This window comes from Haemaphysalis longicornis, unplaced genomic scaffold (genome assembly GCF_048455015.1).
Source record: "Haemaphysalis longicornis isolate Haplotype H1 unplaced genomic scaffold, Haemaphysalis longicornis Haplotype H1 scaffold_1, whole genome shotgun sequence".
NCBI classification, from domain to species: Eukaryota; Metazoa; Arthropoda; class Arachnida; order Ixodida; family Ixodidae; genus Haemaphysalis; species Haemaphysalis longicornis.
Genome location: NW_027526203.1, coordinates 458,695,669 through 458,717,677, shown reverse-complemented (window position 1 = coordinate 458,717,677; position 22,009 = coordinate 458,695,669). Strand labels below are relative to the sequence as shown.

General features: G+C 49.1%; 1 protein-coding gene across 1 annotated transcript; it reads left to right on the top strand.

The window, feature by feature from the left end:
* The first annotated feature begins 10,738 nt into the window (after window positions 1-10,738).
* Window positions 10,739-17,329, top strand: LOC144156115 (uncharacterized). Its single transcript, XM_077687941.1, has 4 exons — window positions 10,739-11,012; window positions 11,391-11,565; window positions 14,101-14,282; window positions 16,673-17,329. Exons 1-4 carry the CDS (start codon window positions 10,860-10,862, stop codon window positions 16,865-16,867), a joined length of 705 nt encoding a protein of 234 aa, XP_077544067.1. The 5' UTR covers window positions 10,739-10,859; the 3' UTR covers window positions 16,868-17,329.
* Window positions 17,330-22,009: the final 4,680 nt, after the last annotated feature.

The following is a 22,009-nucleotide window of genomic DNA, read 5'->3' as shown; positions in this document are numbered from 1 at the left end:
CCTGGCCATGTTGGAGTCGCCGACAACGATGACTTGGCGCCTCCTCTCGCCTTTAACCGGCACTTTTGCAGGTGTTCGGGATCTACTGTCATTGACCACGGCAGCAAACGACCTGGCTGGCGGTCCACCACTTTCCGGCGAAGCCTCGGTGCTTTCTTTGCGACCCGAGTCCGTTCGGCGTTGACGGACACCGCTCTTGCGCGCAGCATCAGTCGCTCCCTGTGGCTCTGCGTTCTTGCCGGCGTGCCGCTCATCGTGCTGATGTCGCGCACTCACGTCGTCTCCTACCGTACGTCGGAGTGACGAGCTCTTCCACCCGCTTTTCCAACTGGGCCTGCCTTTCTCGCGCTTCGCCCAGCTCGGCCATCGTGCGCACCAACTGGGCGGTCTTCGCCAGTCCCTCCTTGTCAAGCTCGGCAACCCGCGCCTCGAGAGCCATCCGCGCTTCTCTCTCCTCCCTCAGGTACCCCTCCAGCTCCTCCACCCTAGCATTACACTGCTTCTCGAGGCGCTCGAAGCCTTGTCTTGTTCGTTCGCAAGGCCTACATTCGAAGGGCGCCTTCTTAGCGTCGGCCACACGCTCAAACTCGGTCTCTCCCAAGTAGCACCAGCGCAGGCACTCTTGGCCAGGCTGTCGGAACGAAATATTTTTCGTTTCGTTTTTTGTTTCGTTCCACAGAGAAAAGTTCCGTTTCGTTTTCGTTCCGGAACGAAAAATATAACGGTTCGTAACGGTTCATAACGGTTCGCGTTTGCGTAAAAAAATGAGAACAAAAATTAAAAAGAAAAACAAAAGGAGATGTTTATTGATTTTTGGTAAAAATTTAAGTTGATAAAGGGCACTCACAACTGCGCACAAAAACTGAAGCACTTCTTCAGACAAATCTTATGGCACTGAACATTACCTCAGAAGCGGAACGTCCTCAAGTGTCACAACTGCACACCAAATATCAAGCACTTTTTTAGACACATCTCAGGGCGCTGAACATGACCTCAGAAACTGCACGTCCTCAAATGTCACTCACAAGTGCACACAAAAATTGAAGCATTTCTTCAGATACATCTCACGGCATTGAATATGACCTCATAAGCAGCACGTCCTCAAGTGTGCTGGGGAAAGGCGAGACCTCTGGTCAGATAAAATAAACTTTAGCGACGAGAATTCCCGCTCCACGCTGGCCTCGGTGGCTGGAACACCAAGGGCTACCTGCGCTCGAAACGGGCGTCCATTCTTTGTGACATGCTTGATTCAGCTTTTCATTAGGCCGTCCTCTGTCATTTCAAGTGAAACGTTTCTTGACGAAGTCGGCTGAAGCATGCTTGATATTTCCACTTGCCTGAGCTTTGCAACAGAAGTCTTCATCCCCGCTGGACGCAACACGCTTTGTGGACACGGCTTTCTCGGCGCTCAACGTGTCGTAGACCTCTGGATGGCGCCGCACCAAATGCCGCTCCAAGATTCCACCGTGATCTCCAGAAACTACATGCTGGCAGTCGTTAATCTGGGACGTATATTTGTTCAAGATGCTTTCATAAACGAAAAATTTTCGAGCGCGATATGTTATGTCGCGCCCATCGTAATGTGGTGCGGCTACTGTTGTGCTGGAAATCAAGCTGTTGCACTCAAGGGCGAGTGCGTGTGTTCAATGTACCTTTGTTCCAGTACCGGTCCTCCGAGCGGTCGCCACGGCGAACCTAACGCGTGTCCCCATAAATGTGTGGCTTTCGGGGAACCCGTTCACGAAATATCCTGGTCCTGCACTACCACACGCACCCTACCCATCGTCACCCCTGCCTTTCACATGAATGTCACGGTAGCAGCCACACGCTCTTGTGACTAATCAGCAGTGGGCGCGAATCGCCGCTTTTTCTTCATTTTTTCATTTTCGTTGCGCGCCCTCACTGGAAGCCAATTACGTGCTCGCGGCATGGTCAGCCTCAAACATTTTTGCCCCTTTCCTTTGAAAGCCTTTTATGTGTGCACAAACGAACTCACTGAGAACTGTCCGAAAAGAGGAAATAAAAACGTACAGCCCTAGGAAGCATAGCCGCTCCCCAAGCAGCAAGCTCAGGGGGCACCATTTTGTTTGTTTCGCCAGGGGCTACTTCCAAGAATGGCGGCCGGCAGCCAAAGCATGCGGAGATCGCTACTGGGAAAGTTCCATTCAATCAGCCTCAAAGCATCTGCTCAAGAGCGCACGTACTCGAACGCACTTTGTACTTTAACCGAAGCCCGAAACGTTTTTTTTTTTTCGGTTTCGCTCCGGAACGAAATTATAAATAACGTTTCGTTTTCGTTTTCGTTTTTGTTCCGGCCAAAAATATCGTTTTTTTCGTTTTTCGTTTCCGGTTTTCGTTTCGTTCCGACACCCTGCTCTTGGCACTGCACTTGGTCTTCATCCCTAGTCCTCGGGGCCATCGTTCGGCCAACCCCTAGGTCTAAGTCGCCCCGTCACACAAACAAAGCCCGCTTAGAATTGTTTTTTTTTTTCTCCACTCGAACACCAAAAAGCCTGTCGCGTCGCCCCTGTGCTGTCACCCACGTTGCTCCTAATCCTCAAAACATCCCTATCGCTGCGCCAAAACAAAACAAGAAAAAAAGCACTAACTGCTACCACGTGGCTTTACTACTTGTTACATCTATATTCCTGTTAACTCACGCTAACTGCTCTTTTACCTGCTAACCTCTATTAATTAAGTCGAGTCCTACTTCTGCAACATTATCACAAACAAAAAAGGAACGAAAAAAATCAAAAACTTATCGTTTTCGTCTTCCGCGCCGTCACCTCCGCTGCCGATGCTGCCGACTCTACCCCTACCCTGAGCAAATCGAAGTACGAAGCAAATCGAAGTACCCTGAGCAAATCGAAGTACGAAGACGCGTTTCGCAGCGCCGCCCGTGGTCGAACTCTAGGTTCACCTCGTCGTCGCCGCTCGTGACGCCAGCGGCTGCGTGAGCATGCCCAACATGCATGCGGGTGGCTGTTATTGTGGAGCTGAAGCGTTTCGTGTAGGTTTGTTCGTATTAACATGTTGTCGCGGCCAAACGGCGCCCGTGTTCAACCTTCTCGTTTGAGAGTTCAGACGGTCGGCCACTCGCAGTCCGCTCAGCCGTCCACCGTGTGGATGCGCTTTGCGCTGGATCATATAGAAAAAATTTCTTTATGGCTGGATCGAATCGATCAGACCGTGGACTCGGTCCGTCGTGTGGATCAGCCTCTAGCTGTTACCCGACCTGCACGACTCGGTGCTTCCACCATTTGCACTCCAACACTGGCGAGACTAAAGCGTAGCTTAATTATTTAGTGGCTCTATAGGCGCGATAAAACAGGTAGAAACCACTCTGAAGCACATATGCTACTGACCTGGAACAGTGCGGAAAGCATTGCGGGGGGCGGGAGGAGCCGAAAATACCGAATTCGAGCAGGCTCTTTTCAACATGCAGAAACAAATACACACGTTTGCTTTCACGCCCCAACCACGGCGCCGTGCCACAACACTCGCATACCGGCCCGCAAATTTCTCTGCTTTTCAAAGACGCAAAAGTTCTAACGCCTCTGAACTCTGCGGTGTTTACCACTCGCCAAAAGAGGTACGAAAAGGCTGCAAGTAAGCCTACCGTCCCGCTATCCATATAGCTAATACAAAGATTACTTGCTTCTACAATTCAAACACGTTTATCCTCCCTGATGAGTCCCACGCTGTTCGTTGATTCGTACGCGCGCACGCTGACGCCACTGACCATGCAGGAAGCTTACTGACCAAAGAACAGAAGTGCACGGGCAGTTGTTTGCTGGCCCGCCGCCGCGCCCGCCGCCGCACTGGCCGCTCCGCTTCGGTTTTGCGACCCCGTCGCGCGACGAGTCGCGAAGTGCCGGCTCATCGCTTTGCGACGTCGCGCGACGTGCCAAGCCGCAAGTGGAGATGTGCCTGGCCACAGAGAAAACAAGCGCAGTAAAAAACAGAGGACATGACGTGGACGGGACAAGCGCAATATATCATTTATTAATCCTTATTTATAATTACACGCGCGCGTACATGATCGGACTATATAACTCTAGCTCAATACGGGCAGAACTCCAAGCCGCCATTCAATCCATGAGCGTTGTACATACAAACGCTTACGAAGGGCACTCTACCAAATATAATAAACAAATTTCATTCAGCATCTAAGCCCGGGCCTGTCCGCGCACACACATGCCCTCCCCAGGTTTGGAAATAAATGACAGGGCCCGCCTACGCTCACTCATGGATGCCCGGGCCCGAGCCGGGCTAGGTGTTATGGGCCCGGGTCGGGCTTGGCTTCGCGAAGTGAGCTCGGGCCAGGCCCGGGCCTTAAAGTCAGGCTCGTGCAGTGCTCTAGCCGGGAACCGACAGGGCAGGTGCGCATTCGTTCCGCGGGGATGGGCGCGCCCATGCCTCGCCGATCCCGCGCATTCATTCCGGTGCGAAGCGACCTCCTCGCCATCCCCGCGGGCGCATGCGCAGTGTGGTCCTTAACCCAACGCCGTAGCGTTGCGTACGCTAGCCGCTGTGCTAAAATTGTCCTTTCGTTACCCTTTGAGGGTCACGGCCGTACATGTACGGCATCGGCAAACACTTTCAAAATGGTCAATGACGTACATGTACGGCATCGCTTGTAACTTTAAAAAGTGCGCCTTTTTCGCCAACTTCTCTTGCTTGGCATGTGCTGCCACACTGCGAAAATACGTCCATTTTTTTTTTCTTGCGCCGATGGCTCTTCTTTTTATTTTTTTATGAGTTACTTTAGCGGCGCGCCGGCTATCGCTTGCGCATCCGCTAACGAGCGGGCGCGCTGGGTATTGCCCATTTTACGCCCACCGGGTACCTGGGCGCCTCTCGCTTCTTGCGCCTGCCACAGACCAAGGTCTCCTGCGAAACCGATGAGGCTCTTTTCTCGTTTTTTTTTTTTGTATTTTATGAGCGGTGCACCGTCTATAGCTCCCGCATCCGGCCGCGCGCGCCCGCGCGCGCCGGCGAGCGCCGGCGGGCGCCTGCGGGCGCGCAGCGGCTGGTTTCGGTATTGTCATCCGGGCGCTTCCCGCTTTTTGCGCCCTCGAAACTGATGTCTATCTGATTTTGATTCACTCAAAAGGTGCCGGCTTGTTACTCTCTCGTTTTTATTTAGAATTTTTCTTGTGTAACGCCATAATAAACCACATGTATGTAACAACTCAAATGATTTTTTTTTGCCACTTTACGGTCACCCAAAAAAATTTTTGATTATTTTTTCTCGATACAGATTCGTCCGTAGAATTTAAATCAACAATAAAAAAATCGACCCTGGGGGGACGCATTTGGCGAAAAAATTCGACCCTCAAAGGGTTAATATGTGCCAGCACTTAGACCTCACAGTTGTCCCTGGACAGTGAAAATTAATTATTACCACGTACACCTTCCGTTCCCTCGAAGCAATAAACTAATCCGCGCGCCAAATTATATTTCCTTAGTTCCTAAAAAAAATATTCCACTGATGATCGGCTGCAGCCACGTTGGCTGCCAGCCCGTGCAGTAAAAATGCCGAAAGTGGCGCGCCCAAGAAGAGCAGAGTAGAGTTCCTCTATATAGCTCCCGAAGCGGGAGCTATATAGAGGAACTCTAGAGCAGATGCATAGGAAACGTGGACGCATGTACTACCGCTGGGCGCCTGGGCAACATGAGAAAAAAAAAAAAAGGCGCAGCTTGCACTAGTGGTGCAAAGCTGGAGAAACAGCTAGCAGAGCTGGCGGCCCCTCTCCCTTCGTCGGAGACGCTGTTGCACCTCACATGGATTTCCGAACGTGCCGCTGGAAGTTCTCCATGACTGGCAGGCCCGTTAAATTTGTCCGCAGGCTTTCACACCTCTCCCAAAGTGCACCGCGTCAACGCGCTAAAATCCGCGGCAACCGGCTTCGCGAACTCGGCGCCTGTGCTCCCCACTTCAGGAGCGAACGCACGTGACCTGGCGAGGAGAACAGTACGCGAGAGATCACGCCACGAACGCTGGGCAGTGTGTTCTCGAAGGTCTATGTAATCGATGTGTCATCGAGCTTCGAGAACACTTCGATCGACCAGCAAGTTGGCTGACGCCGGGCGCCCCTCGTGAACAAGGCGCACGCTCACGTGCGCTCGGTATTTTTTCTTTGTATTTTTTTCTGGTAACGCTGGGCGGCGGAAGTAAAATCTTAAACAGCTCTGCTGTTAAATTTTTTCCTTAACGTCTGACGAGTACAATCGAATGGCGCTTTGTGTCTGGCATAGGCGTAGAGTTTTCAATTTCCCGGTGGGGGCAAATACACGTATATATATATATATATATATATATATATATATATATATATATATATATATATATATATATATATATATATATATATATATATATATATATATATATATAACTGGCATGCTGGCGATGAGGCCGAGGGCGTGGTGAACACAAAGTAAGAAACCTCGGTAACAGCAATAGCGGAGGGTTTATTTCGACGTTTCGACTTCGAGACAAGTCTTCTACGGGAATGATGGCTTCGGTCGCTTCGGAAGAGAGCATATATGTCGAGAGTGGAAACCAGGTTTACGAATGGAAAACGATACCACACACAAAAATACGTGAATAACACAAACACGAAGCGGGAATCTTCCTTATTATAAGAATGAACAAAAAATGAACAAAAAATGAACACTGAAGAGAGAGAGACGCCAAGATAGTTGAAAAAAAAAAGGAAGGAAGGGAGACGAAAGAGCACTGAACAGGCATTCGAGTGGTGGCGGAAACGCGAAAAGATCAACAGCGCCCGAAAGTGGGGTTGTAGAACAAAGGAGAGAAGGCAATACATCTTCCGCCGCTAGCCGTCACCATGAAAACGCCCAGACGCTCGGAGGGATCGCGTTTCCGTTGATTGAAAGCGAGTGTCCCGCCATATGTTCGGAAAGTGCGAACAAGGCATTTTACAGCCCGTTTATGGGCCCTTTCCCGGAGCTGAGACGTTTTGTGGTCGTGCAGAAGGAAACGGTCCGCCACCATTCCACCGTTCCCTCGCCGGACGGACGCCTTCCGAGAACGGGGCGCTAGACCGAGTTTTCAGGTCTTTGTTAAGAGCTGCCACTTTGCAGCTCAGCGACAACCCGTGCGTCGTCGGTGTCTCCCCTCCGCTGAGTGGGGGATGCGGGAGGGGGGGGGGGGGGGGGAAACAGCCAAACCAGAACACAAGCTGCTCAACGGGATGGAGGGGAAAACGGAGAAAATAAACCCCGATGGTTCCGTCACGGCCGCTGGATGAAAGGCGCACTGCGTGCGCTCTCATCCAGCGGCCGTGGTTCGGTAGCCCGGCTTAGAAGACGACTGTAGGTGCAAGGGAGGGAAAAATAGATTTGCTAGCCGTCAAAAATGTAACCAGTCCGCGGGGGCGAATAGTGATCACAGCGGCAAAGATATGTGCGCTCGAGAGAATTGTATTGCTTATTTTCTGTGTTATGCGCCATATCCAATTGAACGTTCAAATCTCCCAACCAATTTTTGAACACGTGTTTTGGGGAGAAGGTAAACAGAAGTTATTGCTGAAACAGCACCGGCACTAAGCAAAATTCTTAATTGTAAGATTGTGATGGAGATTTAGAAAAGGTTTCCAAAGTTATAACACAATATTATAAAAGAGAGAATTAAAAAAAAAAACGAGAAAAGGATAGGAGTGAACACGAAGAGCGGAAAAGGAGAGAAGGAAGAAAAATGAAAACAAAAACGGAAAGACATCAGCAATGTGGGAAAAATTCACTGAACAAACGCTCACGTGCATGTGATTTCGAGAGTCCGGCTCCGGCTACATACACAGCGCCACTGATACGGTTAGGTAGATGACAATGTTTTAATCGCTGCAAATGTGCCTGGGTCCTCATTTATACCTTTTTTGATTATATTGAATCGGTATATGAGGTATGATTCACGTTGTTTTCGTTCCCGGTTTGACCTGAACCCCGTCTCTAAGAGCGTGACGCTTAGTTTATCGAAAGAATGATCTGGAAGGCTGAGGTGTCTGGAGATGGGCAGGGTCGGGCGCGTTTTGGCGTGCGCTTTGTGATTATTAAACCGGAGCCTGAAAGAGGTCCCTGTTTGCCCTATATATTGCATTCGACACACATTGCATTCAATCAAATAAATCACATTGGAAGTGTCACACATCATGTTCCCGCGAATTTTTAAAGAATACTCTGAGTTGGAGCTTTGAGCAGTGCTTGTCTGTTGCATTGTCTTGCAGACAAGGCACCGCGGTTTCAGGCATGGCCGGCATTCATTATGCGCGGACAATGAATTTGTCCTTGCGTTCACGAGTGTGTCTTTGAGGTTCCGGGATCGTCGGTAGACGACGCCTGGAACGGACGGAAACGCCCGTTTGAGGCGTTCACTTTGTTCGAGAATGTTGTAGTGCCGCTTCAAGATGTTTTTTACGTTAGGAAAGTTGGTGCTGTACGTTAAGCATAGGTCTGTTCGTTGTAAGCCGCGTTGTGGGGGACGGTTCGCAATTAGGTCCACGCGGTTGAGTGCGTCGGCCTTTTTTATGGCGTCATCAGTTACACGCGCTGGGTACCCCTGCCCCTCCAGCATGGTTTTTAAATTTTTGGCGTTGGTAGTGAAATCTTCCGATTTTGAGCAGATTCGTTTGAAACGGTGGGCCTGGCTATAAGGAATGCTATTTTTACAGTGACGTGGGTGGTCGCTTTGGTAATGCAGATATTGCTGGCGATCCGTTGGCTTCCGATACAGCTTTGTCGTGAGTTCACCGTCTTCAATTTTCACGGTCACATCCAGGAAGTTTATGCTCTCTTGAGGAGGGGTTTTAAGTTGGTTCAGACAGGAATGTGGCCTCTAACTTATAAACAGGTTGGCGTAGCTTGGTGTCATCTTGGTTCCAATGGCGGTTCCACTAACTTGCCGAAAGTACTCATTGTTGAATTCAAATGAATTTAGTTCTAAGACGAGGGCCGCTAACCTCGTAGTTGCGAGGTTAGCGGCCCTCGCGTAAGGTTACACCGCATACGCGCACACGCCGGCATGGTTATCGCCTCCTCCGCAGAAGTGGCGCAAGGAGGGGAGCGGTTCTTTATCGAGGCTGCAACCGTGGCCGCCGAACCACGTGCACTTGTTTCGAAGAAGTCGCTTCCTTTACTAGTTGCCGACGACTGGGGGGTCCGCTGAACAGCCGGCCGGCCCCATTTTCCGCCTTTGCCGATGCCTACGCTGCGTGGAGGCTGGAGCGTTGGGTTACTGCGGCTTCCCTGTGTCCCACTGGATTGAAGGCCGCACGCTTCCCCACCGGCCACCTCCCTTCCAGCTTCCTCACCATTTCTACGAACCGTGTGTGTGCGTGCGCGCACGGCTCAGGACGCATTCCGAGAACAGTGCGCCGGCAGCTTCCGAGGCATCACGGGTGCGTGTTCGTTTGCCGTTTGGGTATCGGAGGGTCCTGTCAGCATGCGGCATTTCGGGACGTTCCGCGTGCGTCACGACGAACGGTTTTAGGCCATCGACTGATTTGTAGTGGGGGTGCGACCTTTGACGTCACGTTTATGCGCGGAGCGCAGGCTTGGGAACAAGTCAAAGATCCTCAGAGGTGCAATAAAGCCTCTTCGCCCCTAACTGATTTCGGAAAAGGGGACCGCTACACCTGCATGCTGCGGAGCATCAAATAATAACGACGAGTGCCCTCTTATTTCTTCTTTACTGCTTTTTTACTGTTTTTTCGGTATCGAAATTCGCACCCCCCCCCCCCCCAAAAAAAAGAGGAAAAAAAAAAAACAGTCTCTGGGACCGCTTATGCACCCAGCCAGGGTTGTGTGGAAGACGTTCACGCTTTCATTGTTTTTCTGGGAAAACCGAGAGATGTCGCAAATTTAATTAAGCGCACAACGGGCGGAGAGCCGCACCTTTGCGGTCTTGCCAGCAGAAAGGCCGATAATTTGTATGGGAGTATTGAAAGACGCGTTTTCCTGTGCGACTGCGTCGAAGGGGCCTGAGAGACGTCGATGTTTCTCTTGTAACGCCGGCGAAATGTCAGTTGTGAGGGGTAGTTACCGCTTTAGTGCGTGCAAAGAGCGGGTGCGTACTGGTCGGTATAGTTACACTAGCTGCGAGGTCATTACAGGTTTCACCAACTATCAATAGGATGGCCCCGGCTGGCCGGACGGAGAGAGTTCCACACGAACTTCCCCGGTGGGGGCGTCGCCCCCACCGGGGAAGCTCGGTGGGGGCACGCGCCCCGTTGCCCCCACGTAGTTGACGCCTATGGTGTCTGGGACAGCCCGTGGTATGATCCGTGACGGAGAATTGGAGTCGCTCTATCTCCCTGCTAGGCGTATTGCTCGGTCCGGCATGCATGATGGAGCTCATAGTTAAAGACGGAACAGCCGCGCACTTTGTTCGCACCACAGGTTAGCACTACTCTGAAACTAATGAAGCTCTTCCTTGCACCTCTCCGGTTTACGGAAAGCCTGCACTCGGTGCACCGCCGGCATCGAACGTCGATGTTCCGGTGTAGAGGCTCTGATACCTCGAGCTGCATTCATGTCTGCATTACTTTAACCATAGGGTCTTCTAAAACCCTACTAATATATATGAAACTCTATTACTAACGGATGGGGCAGCGCTGCCCCAGGCTGCACGACCCAAATCAAATCGAATCTGGTGATCCTGGCGAATCGAACAGTGGCGCCACAGCGGCAACAGCGGAATCGGGCGGAATCTGCTTCGTTCACTTCGCCATAGACTTCGCATCGGGCCTTCGGGTGCCCGCTCAACAGGAGTGCTTCCTCTGCTGGTAGCGTATCGGAACGGTCGCCAGGAAAAGAGCGGCTGCGCACGAGCTTTTATGGGAATTTTATTCAATCTTGGTATCACAAGTATGCCGCGAAAATCTTTTGTAATCGGAAGCTGCGTTATTGTCGGCGTAGCTACGTGCTTTACTTTGCGCTACTATTGGAAGCGAAAGTCCCGAAAATATTACAGCAGTGTGGAAGAAACGGTGAGAAAAAAAAAGAAAAAAAAAGCGCGTATCCTAAAAACTGCAAATGAATGAAATTTGTCATGATCTAGTTGTGAAAAATGCTATGTCTCTATGACGGAGTAACATGCATCAAAATGCAGCCTGTACTTTAAATATTGCCTGTGTTACCAAGCGTAAACGTTAGCCTAGTTAACCGCTGTTGGAATAGCCGTGGCCGGACGTAAACTTTCCTAGCTTCGTACAATTCATGTTCAGACGCATTCTTAAGCAAAACTACTTTACACAAACAGGGCAGGTTGCTTTTGTTTCCTGGACATGTAGTAATAGAAAAAGAAAGCGTTGGTAATAATTGTGTTTCGCTGCGCTGCATTTTACAGAGGCGTTCCTTTTTCTCAGAGCTCAGATGGTGGAAAAAGAATCCTTGTTCTGGGACTAGATGATGCTGGCAAGAGCAGCCTCTTGTTGCACCTGTCAAGGCCGGATGCGGCATCGACTCGCCCTCCTCCAACTGAAGGCTTCAATGTAGTCTGCATCAATTCGGAAAATGGCTCGTCGCTGAACTTCTGGGAACGTAAGTTTAGGCCATTTCTGCCTCATTACCGTGATGGTAATAGTAATAGCAGTCAATTCAATTTCCAATGCAATATGCGCATACAAAAGGCAAATTAATGTAGCGTGCTTAACTTATTAAATTGTTGGGAATTGGAGGCCTATTTACTTAGTATTTCAGAAACCATGAGGTCAAAAGTAACTCCTGCCCAGCTTGCTTTGCTTTGATGTGTTTATTGAACGAAGTACGAAATTCCCCTGCTCAAACAACATACTTTGTCACTATTAATTTGTCTGAGCATGCATCAAAAAGACAAAAATTTCTTGAATAGCTGAGTACAGTGTACCTTCAGTGAGAATGGCCTTTCTGCATTTCCATCTTTCTCCAAAAGATGTAGTTTGGCTTACGTAAAATAACAGTCACCCAATCTGAACATACAAAAAAGGATGCCGTAGTTGCTGATATCGGCAGGCTACTGAAAGCCTCTGCTGCCAACTCAACCTAGGTTTGCATTCTTTGAACTGTTGTTTGCATGGTATATGCTGTGCACTTCTAACCCTGGCACACTGCATTTTCAAAAGAAGTTCAGTGATGATGCTCCGCTTGAAAGAGCGTCCAAGTGACCTACACGGCCCAGCACAAAGCATGAAGGATCGCTCATGTAACAACGAATGGTGCCCCCCGAGTGTAGTATGTTTAGTATGACTTACGCTCTGGTCACTAGGCGACCCTTTGAGAGCATGAGATTTTCTCCTCGTGTCAATGTGTAGTTTTAGGCGCTGCACCAAGGCGAGAATATGTGGACGCCTCTTGCCACAAAACGAGCGGCGAGTGTCACCACCGAAATACTTCTTGGTGTGCGATTCACTTCTGTTTAATTAGCTTCGCAAGAGTAGAGGCAGTTTTTCTATGCTCGTGCAAAGCTCTTGCCAGTGTCCACAGCAGGCACAACGCTGAATGAAAAACCATGCACTCGCGTGTTCCAACTCTATTTAAGGGCAACGCAGACTGTGCAGGATAACCGAGAGGAATGAGGAAATATTAAGAATATTGTTTTTATAAAGTATCGTACCAACGGACAACTGGCCAAACTGTACAGTAAACAAACAACTCACCAGCCAGCAATGGGTGGATTACTGAAAAGTAGGCTAGAATGGGAGCAAATTGAGAGGGTACTTGGATTGCCTACCACCACAAATTCGTTCACCGAGACCTGTCGTGGCTTGATGCGAGTACCTGCAAGTCTCAGCATAATGAAGTCGGAGGAGTATTTTTTAACCCGGAGAAAGTTGCTATGTACTAACACTGAGAAAACCATGAAGGAAGGCGAGTTTGAGGTCGTCTAGACAAATGAGGGTTTTTTTATTGTGGGACAGACAATGTGTGCACAGCTATTGATGCATAGCAAGCAGTCTGATCCCATAGAAAGTGAGGAACTTGGCTGCAAATTGAGAGGGAACACTTGAGCAAGATGCTGAACGAGAAGCTCAGGATGCCCAATGCATCGCCTTCTAGCTTTCCCCTAGCCCAGACTGTAACCCTTGCAGATTTCAAGTGTGTGATGTGGTCGAGGCAGAAGTTGGTAAGTACAGTAAACCCTCATCGACTTCAATATAACAATGAACCGATTTCGGCGTGCGTTAAAGATCCCCAGGTGGTCAAAATCAATCCGGAGCCCTCCACTACGGCGCGCCTCATCACCTGCACTGCGTCGGCGCGTTAAACCCTACAATCATCGTCATAACAATGAACCCAGCTGGGCAGTGTAACTATTTGGCATGAAGGACGCTTCTTGGGAAAGCTGCCATAGAAATGGTTGCAGTAACCAGCACACTGCACGGGCCGCATAAAACACAAAAGAGTTCTTCATTCAACCAAGCCTTGCTTATGGTTCACTTGGTGGCACTTCTTACGCTGGTTAAAAAAGAAAAGTGAGCCAATCTTGAAGGCAGGGAGTGGGCATAAAATGAGTATTCCCAAGCATAGCGATGGTGTGCTTCAGGAGGTCTCGGGTTTACCTCAGGATTAGCAGTGAAAAGCTAAAGTGCAATTAATGAATAACACTGCAGGAGCAGAGACAGATTTGTGTCTTTGAAGAAGTCAAGGACAAGGGAGATGTAAAATGGTTTTATCATGCCAGCTTTGTAGGTCACAAGGGTAGCAAGGCCAGTGGCTTGAATGTGCCGAAAACAGGTTCCAGGCAAGCTGACATGACATAGGCCACATCTATGGCATAAATGTAGCAACCGCAGTGTGGAAACCAACGTACACAATGCTACTGGGGGAAGTAAAAAGAAAATGGTCAGTGCTGACAGAAGTGCAATGCTGATGCAACCTGCTGTGCTGATGCAATGCAGTGCAATGCTGATGCAATGCTGATGCAATGCTGATGCAATGCTGAAGCACGCAAGCATACCTGGGAGAAGTTTTCATTGAACTGTAGTACGTGTCCGCAGGCAAATGTATGACCCTTGGGCGAATTTGTGGAATTGGAAGCTGCCACACAGATTCTATCAGCTGACAACTTCATGTGGGGTTTTTCTTTTCGCCTTTCAGTGGGTGGGTCTGAAACGGTGCGGCCTTACTGGCCCAACTTTCTGCATGACACTGGTGTGCTCGTCTACATGGTAAATTCTGCGGACACGCAACGGCTGCGACCAGCTGCACACGAGTTCCGCAGAATCCTACAAGACGAGCGTCTCAGGCATGTGCCGATCCTTGTGCTTGCCAATAAGCAGGTTGGTTTTGTTTTTGTCAGCTTTGTATATTGTGTTAATCTGTTAATCTGTGAGTTATAAACCAGTCATTTATCCCTCGTTGCCTAAATTTGTGTTGCAATGTCACAGGTGTCGCTGCGGGGTTCTGCTTGCAAAGCTTAATTTGACAACAGTTGATAATGGATAAATGCCGGCCTTCAATGTATTTATGGCACATGGGTTCATGGCAGCTGCGACATCTCTGCCATCAGCTATCTGTGGATCGACACATAGCTGCACAAGCTCGGCTTTCGGCAAGAATTGGTTGGACATTGTGGGGAGCCTTGTTGCGCTATGCCTTGTCCGCACATGTTTTGGCAAGCTGGGAGCCGCCATTTTGGGCAGCTGGCGCGTCATGCAAGTCGTGACCTCTTCATGACCCCATGAGTGCCAAACCGGCTCGCCGTGAACGTGTGCGCGACCAGTTTGTGGCCTTCCTTCGTGCTGCCCTCTCCCCCCCCCCCCCCCCCGAGCCGATGAATGGTGCGCATGAGCATTCCGCCGGGACTCTGCTTGGAGATTCGGTCCTGACCTGTCGCAAGGGAAGCCCCTCTTCCCACGACTGCGATGGCAGATATCGAAGTCCAAGTCCCCGCGGCTTGAGCGCGCGAACGGAGCCCTTGTCTCCCCGCGAGTGACAGTCCTGTTGTCTGGTACACGCCCTGTATTCACCAGGCAATAAAACCTTACTTGGATTGTCGTAGTCCATCTACTGCATGTGAATACTCGCACCCGTGCGAGTATTTGGATTCTGCTGGGGCTAGTGTATGGCTGGTAGCACTTTCTGTAGTGAAGCTAGCCGGGGTCCTCTGTTATGCCGTACGTTAGCTCACATTGGTGCCCAACCAAGATTTTTTGCGATGACAGGCCGGTACCCGTACTTCTTGTTGCTTGATTTCGACATTCAGGTATGTTTTTCGAACGGCTTGCAGGACGCCTCTGTCAACCCGCTGCTGTCTGCCACTATGCTTACGCCAGAGCATTGTCGAGGTGGCATTGATCTCTCCACTAACCGACTCACCGTGCAGGGGAATCACGGGAGCTATCCCACTCCTGCTGGCATGCGGTGGTTTGACAGCCCTTATCTCGTATGTTAGCCCACAGCACAAGCACCTTAAAATACTGCACGAGTGCCTCCACTAAGCTCTGGTGATAAAATTTGTTTTAGATGCAACGCATCTCTTTAACTCGCCTTGTCCCTCCGGCGTCTTTCAGCGTCCGTAGTCCGCATCTCTCCCCCATTCTCCTCGCCGCGTCAGCTGTGCGCTAACGCCGCTCTCACCGCAGCGCCCTCCCCCATTCTCCTCGCCACGCCAGCTGCGCGCTAACGCCGCTCTCACCGCAGCGCCATCTGCGTGTTAACACTCGCTCCCGTCGCCGTGCCAGTTGTGCGTTAGCGCTCGGTTAAACATCTAACACATGCGCATGCGCTGCTCTCTGTCATTCCCCTCACCGTTAACGCACGGTACATATAAACGCGGTAACTGCGCCGCTCCGCTCAGTCGTTCCGCCGCTCCGATGACATCCGATGACCACCGATGATTTGAATGGAGACTAACAGGCCTGCTATCACGATGGTCGGCGCAACCGTACGTAATATAATGGAAACAACAACAAATTGACACGCTAAATGGAGCAACATAACGGAAACCCCACGATGCGTCGCATCTACCCATGGTTCCCCTCGCGGGAAGATGGTGTAAATTTTTTTCAGCCTGAACCATTGCCGCTCCATCCCCTTGTGGTATGAATGGGCAGCAGTGGTGCTAAAGCAAGAGGTGGCCGGAATGGCAGCCAAATAGTATGAACTCTGTATACCTTGCCAGCTCGTGAACTAGCACGGCCCACTATTTTCCTCCCCATTGGAGGCCACGAATCTGGGAGGGCGCGACAAGTTGAACACACTGCTGAAAGCATCTTGCACCAACACCATTTACAAGCTACAGTATTTATTGAGGGCCTCAAACGGCACACTGCTTCGAAGTGCACAGACTATTTTTTACCTGCATGCAACTACAGCCGGCATTTCAAGGAAGCAGCATAGCAGGTGCAAAGCACATGCGCCACTAGAATTTTTTTTGTAATCCTCTAGTAAATTTTTCCAAGTCCACTTGACAGCAGAGCTGTGTAGCTGAGCTGTTCTTGTACGACGGTGAGATAGGGTTGGGCACCTATGACTCTCAGGTACTCAATCAATGTGGGGAGGGGGAAAGGTTGAGGGGCTTTGAATCCTCGTTAGCACCAAAAGTTGAATACTCTCTGGAAGATATAAAATAGCACTTGGACAAGTGATAGTGTTAAGTATTTTGCAGTAATCGCTACTCTCTGAAGTACCCGATCACGAAATGCTGACTGTGCGGTGTATTTTCCAGGACCTGCCTGGAGCGAAGTCGGTTGAAGACATATCAGCCACACTTGGCTTGGATGAACTAAGGAAACAGAACTTCAATGTCCACATTCTTCCTCTACAGATGCCTTCAGACTCTAGTCACCAGAACACTGTAGCCGAGGCCAAGCGCAGGATCCTCCAACTTTCGCGTGAATGCATCCCTGTGTTGTCTGTCTGAGCTCGGCAAAGGCCTAACAAGACGTATCTAGCCTAGTGCAACTTATGCCGCTCATTGGTGTCAGCATGGCTACACATCACTGTCAACTGCCTGGTTTCACTGGATGGACATTGAAGAGACCCCTGAGAGAAATGTACCGACGGCCAGAATGTGATGCTTTACTAGAGTACAAAATGTAATCTCATGTGGTGTGCTAAGCCTTGCACTTCGGTTAGCCTAGCGAGCACAAGTACGCAACCACCAGTGTAGCTAACCAGTCCAGTGTTCTTTTTTTTTTTTCTTTTTCATCATTCCAGCTTTTTTGTGCGCTGTCGTGTCTTGGTGCTTCGGGTCGCCCTCTTGGGAACAAATAGCACAGTGATTGCTGATGAACAAGTTTTTTCACTGTTTGAAGTCTATTTGACGCACTTTTGCGTAACTGTTACCTATACCTGTAATAAATGTTCTGGGTGTTCATTCGAATGAATGTTTGCCGAAAGCTGGGCATCTGTTTTGGCGAGTTTAGAGAAACATTTATGGGGGGCAATGCACAAACACATTAATTCCTAAGCAAAGTGGCCCTCTTTGTCTTGCACAGGCCGACAGGTGCCACAACACAATGGGTACCAACTCTGCGCCTGCGTGCTATTCTTTAGCCCCCTACAGCACGTAACGGATAAGGACAGGGGGATAGCCTAGCCCTGTGTGCTGTGCTCATTGCCCCACAACATGTTTCCAAACAGCCATTAACCAACTCGTGCAGTGGCATCGCGAGAGTGAGAACGCTCATTGGCATAGAATCGTCGCCACTTACATGAACAGACACAATTCTATGAACCTTACCCATGGCAGTGGCTCAGTGGCCAAGGCATTGCGATACTGATCGCAACATTGCGGGTTTGATCCCTGGCTGCAGCAACCTCTTTTTCTGATATAGCCGAAAAACGACAACGCCCGTCTGTCGAGCTTTTACCGCATGGTAAAGATCCCCAGGTGGTGTAAATTATTGGTACTGCTCCACCACAGCACACCGCATAGCCCAGGTACAGGTATGCAAGACCTACAAATCATTGTATACCACTATCTACAAATCCTGCTGCGAAATTGTGCTTTTCAAAGCTTGTTTGAAAGAACGTAAATGCTGATGACTACAAAGTAACAATCGTTTAAGAGGTTCGTGCACATCACTGCAACAGAGCTCCAATACTTTTAACAGCAGTTTAGCAGAAAAGGAAGGCAACTGAACTCGATTCTCTGAACATAGCCAACCTTAAAGTGATCAACAAGATATAAAACTTCGCTTCGTGCAAAAGGGTGCCATGTCAAAATAACAAACCTGCTAGTTTTTATAGAAACTGCATTGAAGCAAGGTACATAATTAGGAAAGCAAGAAAAAGGCTGGCAACATTCCAGAACTTCCCCAGTGGTCTCGAAGATGTTAAACAATGTGATTGACCAGTGCCATTAACAAGCACCTTCAAACTTTACAAAATTACGGGCTTGCAAAACTGACTAATTAAGTTCAAAATCAAAATAGCGATCTAAGACCAGCCAACTCTCGCCACCTGTGCCGCCCAAAGCACTTGGAATTTGGTTTGACCCGAGCTGGGGAGTTTTAGCCCATTAATTCCCAAGCATGGCTTCATTGCCTGAATCAAGAATAGAGCCAACAGTCGCACTGTTGCTCACAAAAATGCCCTACCAAGCTTAACCTTTAGAAAGGCAGCACACCGGTCAACACAAATTAAGAGGTATAAAGGGCCCAGTAATCCGTATGAAGCCCAGTTGCAACTACAGTCCATTAAAACTGTTCTGCAAGTCTGCCCTGCTATGCTAGAAGCCATTTCGACCCACACCATTCCTTGCCTGACTGCACCTATTGTTTTATTCTAGTGACCGTGGTGCAAATGGGAGGCAAGTGACTTAGCTAGCTCCTTGAGCCAAAGGAGACAGTGATTGTTTAAGATAAGCTTCTTGGCCAATCCACTGCACCGATAAACATGACGAAACTGCCAGATGAAATCCCCATTTTGCGACCTTTTTAGCTTCTCAGCCAATCCTGTGCATCGACAAAGAAATGACAATGATTGTTAAGATTTGGCCTTTCAGACAATCTAGTATTCGTAATGGCAGAAACAGCACCAGTTTTTTTTTGGAAACTTTTGCCAACTAGGATGGCCATAGTGGGGAGGGGGTGAATGGGATGATGTAGCTGGGGTGGTAGCCTTTGTGGAGGATGGTGCTGCAGGAACTTGCAGGAGGTGTTCAGGGGAAGTGGCGAGGTTGGTGGCCCGGTATGGTGCAGGAGCAGACCTTTGCTGTGCTTTACAACTCGTGCTAAACTGCCGACAGGTTTCCCTATAAAAGATGTAGCAGGCTGCCCATGGGCTGCTTCATGGGGTACATCTGAACAGGACAGCCCAAAATTGCCTTCCCCTTTGCATGTGGGCCCAACCACAGCAGAACAAGTTGTCATTATGCCAGCCATGACCAAGCATCTTCCTTGCAACCTCCGGGTTGAGGGTGAGCCTTTGCAGGTTGTTTATAAAAATGCCATGTGTGCTCATGCCACATCCTCAGAACAAAAGGAAAAACAATTGTACGTAAATGCTGTTCCTCGCAAAATTGCACACAAGTTCCCGAGCAGAGTGAAGCCAGCTACTGCACAGTTGCACCATAGCTGCTCTCCCACTCGTGCTTGGAAGGAAGAGGTGCCCTGTCGAGAAAAGAACGCACGGCACACGGGTATGTGGCCTTTGCGGAAATCAGCAGAACGAAGCAGCAAAGCGTCCAAGATAATACTGAGCAGTGGCCGTATTCCATCTGCACTGGAACGTGACTGTGTTCTAAGTATTTTTTTCTTTCTTTTCACGTGCCAAACTAATATGTGCCAGGGTCACAGCCACACTAAATTATTCAATCAATATGTACCTCGATGCAACTTGTCTAGGCGAGAGCTTCACTGCACTCCAACCTCGCAGTTAAAACAAAACAAAAGGAGCTTTTTTACACGAGAGCATAGGTAATCTGTAGGCAAACACTTGATATGCACGAGGCACACGTTTCTAGCATGCAAGATGTGGCATATGGCTTTGTTTTATGCGTCTGTGCCTTCGGGCACTTTTCCATTCACAAGTCTCTGACTTGGTCATTCCTGACCAATTCTTGAGCGAGTGTTTTCACCTAAATATGAAATCTTTTCCTGCTAGAGTGTAGACCCTTTATAACGTAACCACTTATAGTGTGCGACTGGATATAATGCAGGTTTTACTGACCATGGGTAGGCCTTCCATAGAACTCAATGCATAAGCGTCCGCTTATATAATACGGTTGCCCAAAGCACAATACCGTTTATAGTGCGGTTTTTTGGCGGATCTGCTGATCCACCCGTGCAGCCGGGGCATCGTTTTAGGGTCCCTCCTCTCCCTCCCCCTCCAAAGATTCAGCCCCTTTAATAATAATAATAATAATAAAAATAAATATAAATAAAAATAACAGAAATAAGCACCCTTTAGTTTGCATGTTCCATTTGCACTCGTGTGATAACCACAACTGCCCTTGCTCTTGGCACACTTCTGAAAATAGCGAGCCCGTCACTGCCGCCACTCTCCCCCTCCCAAGCGCGGTAAGTTATTGAAAGTCGAACCTTGTGCGTAACCACCCTATCCCTTTTCAAACATCTGGAGATAGCAAGCCGAGCTGCGACGCTAGAGGTCTCCACTACCTGTACGTTGTGCTGATAAGCAACCGCATTTGGCACTGCGAACGCAAGGCGCAGATAATGTGGCTTGCGTTCTTATCTCGTTCTCTCGCTGGCATAAGCGAGGCTTCTTCCTTCCCGGCAGCATCCGTTCTTTCAGACATTAATAAATACAGATCCCTCAAAATATAAACACAAAGTAGAAGTTAAAGCCGTGCTTGCGGTTTGCAAGACCGTGCAGCAGCATCTGATGCGGAAAAAAAAAAAGACAGACAGAATAAACAGCCCACCTCTGTTTTTAAGTGGCATTGTTTGAATGATGATAAAGAAAGAATGACTGAAAGGTAGCTTGCGATATGGTTGGCTTTGGGCATGTTTTGTTTTAGTGCTGCACCACTTATAGGGAGGATTTTCGCGGCTCCCGCGAAACATGTTATAAGCTGTCTACATAGTACAATGCCTTTGAGTTTCACAAATGCGGGCCGTACCACCTCTGGCTTTCGCAGAAGTCTGATGAGCTACCCACTTGCAAGTCCAAACGACCATGCCCTACAGGACCCTTTCTCGAACAGGTCTCTTGTTGCGCTGCCCGGGTTCATGCTCTGTACCGGCAGCCGTGGTCGCTCACCTTGTTACACGACCACTGCCTGGGCCGATGCATGAAATACTATTGATACGGTCGTTCATCAGGTTATCTTCCGTTCTTCACCAGAACACTGCCGTCTTAAATCAGTGGCACGTGGCTGGCTGTGTGTGCGCACACATTTAGTGCTGCCATCAAAGAAGGATGGATGGCTTTTTTTTTTCCAGGTGTGTGCGTGGCAGGCTGGGAATGAGGGAAAAAAAATTGCCCCTAATCCACGGTGTGGCAGCGAAGCCAAAGGAGTGCATGGCACACAATACAATTTACCAGAGCGTACATACAGTTCAAATGAGTGCAAGGAACAAAACAGTTGTTTCTAATCTTCAATTTGGCATACCTCTCAGTTAACTTAATGAAACTTTGAAGGCCTAAAGTTTTATCCTAGCAGTCACTCGTGAGGCTGCCCATTCCACGACCTTTGTGATGCTGCTGGAATGGCTTAGGAGCAGCAGCTTCATAATATTTGCATTAAAACTACGACGGAGTTATTCCTGATATGTGCAGAGACTGAACTTCCCACAGTTATGTGGCGATTCAAGCAGTCAAATGTCATAATTTGTATTGAGATAGTTCCAATACAGCACGAGCTGCAGCCATTTTCTGTAACCACGCTTTTCCAGTAGAAGCTTATCTAACAACACAGCCGATGGGAATTTCGAATTGTTTCAACTCTACAATAAATATAATTATTACCAGTAAATGAGACCTGACATAATGATAGAGTGATCTCGGCGGCCAAATGGAGTACGATTTTTTCCAGCCAAGATATCTGGACTGGGAGCTGCAGAGCGTTCGTGGGAAAGTTGCCTTTGCCGCAAAG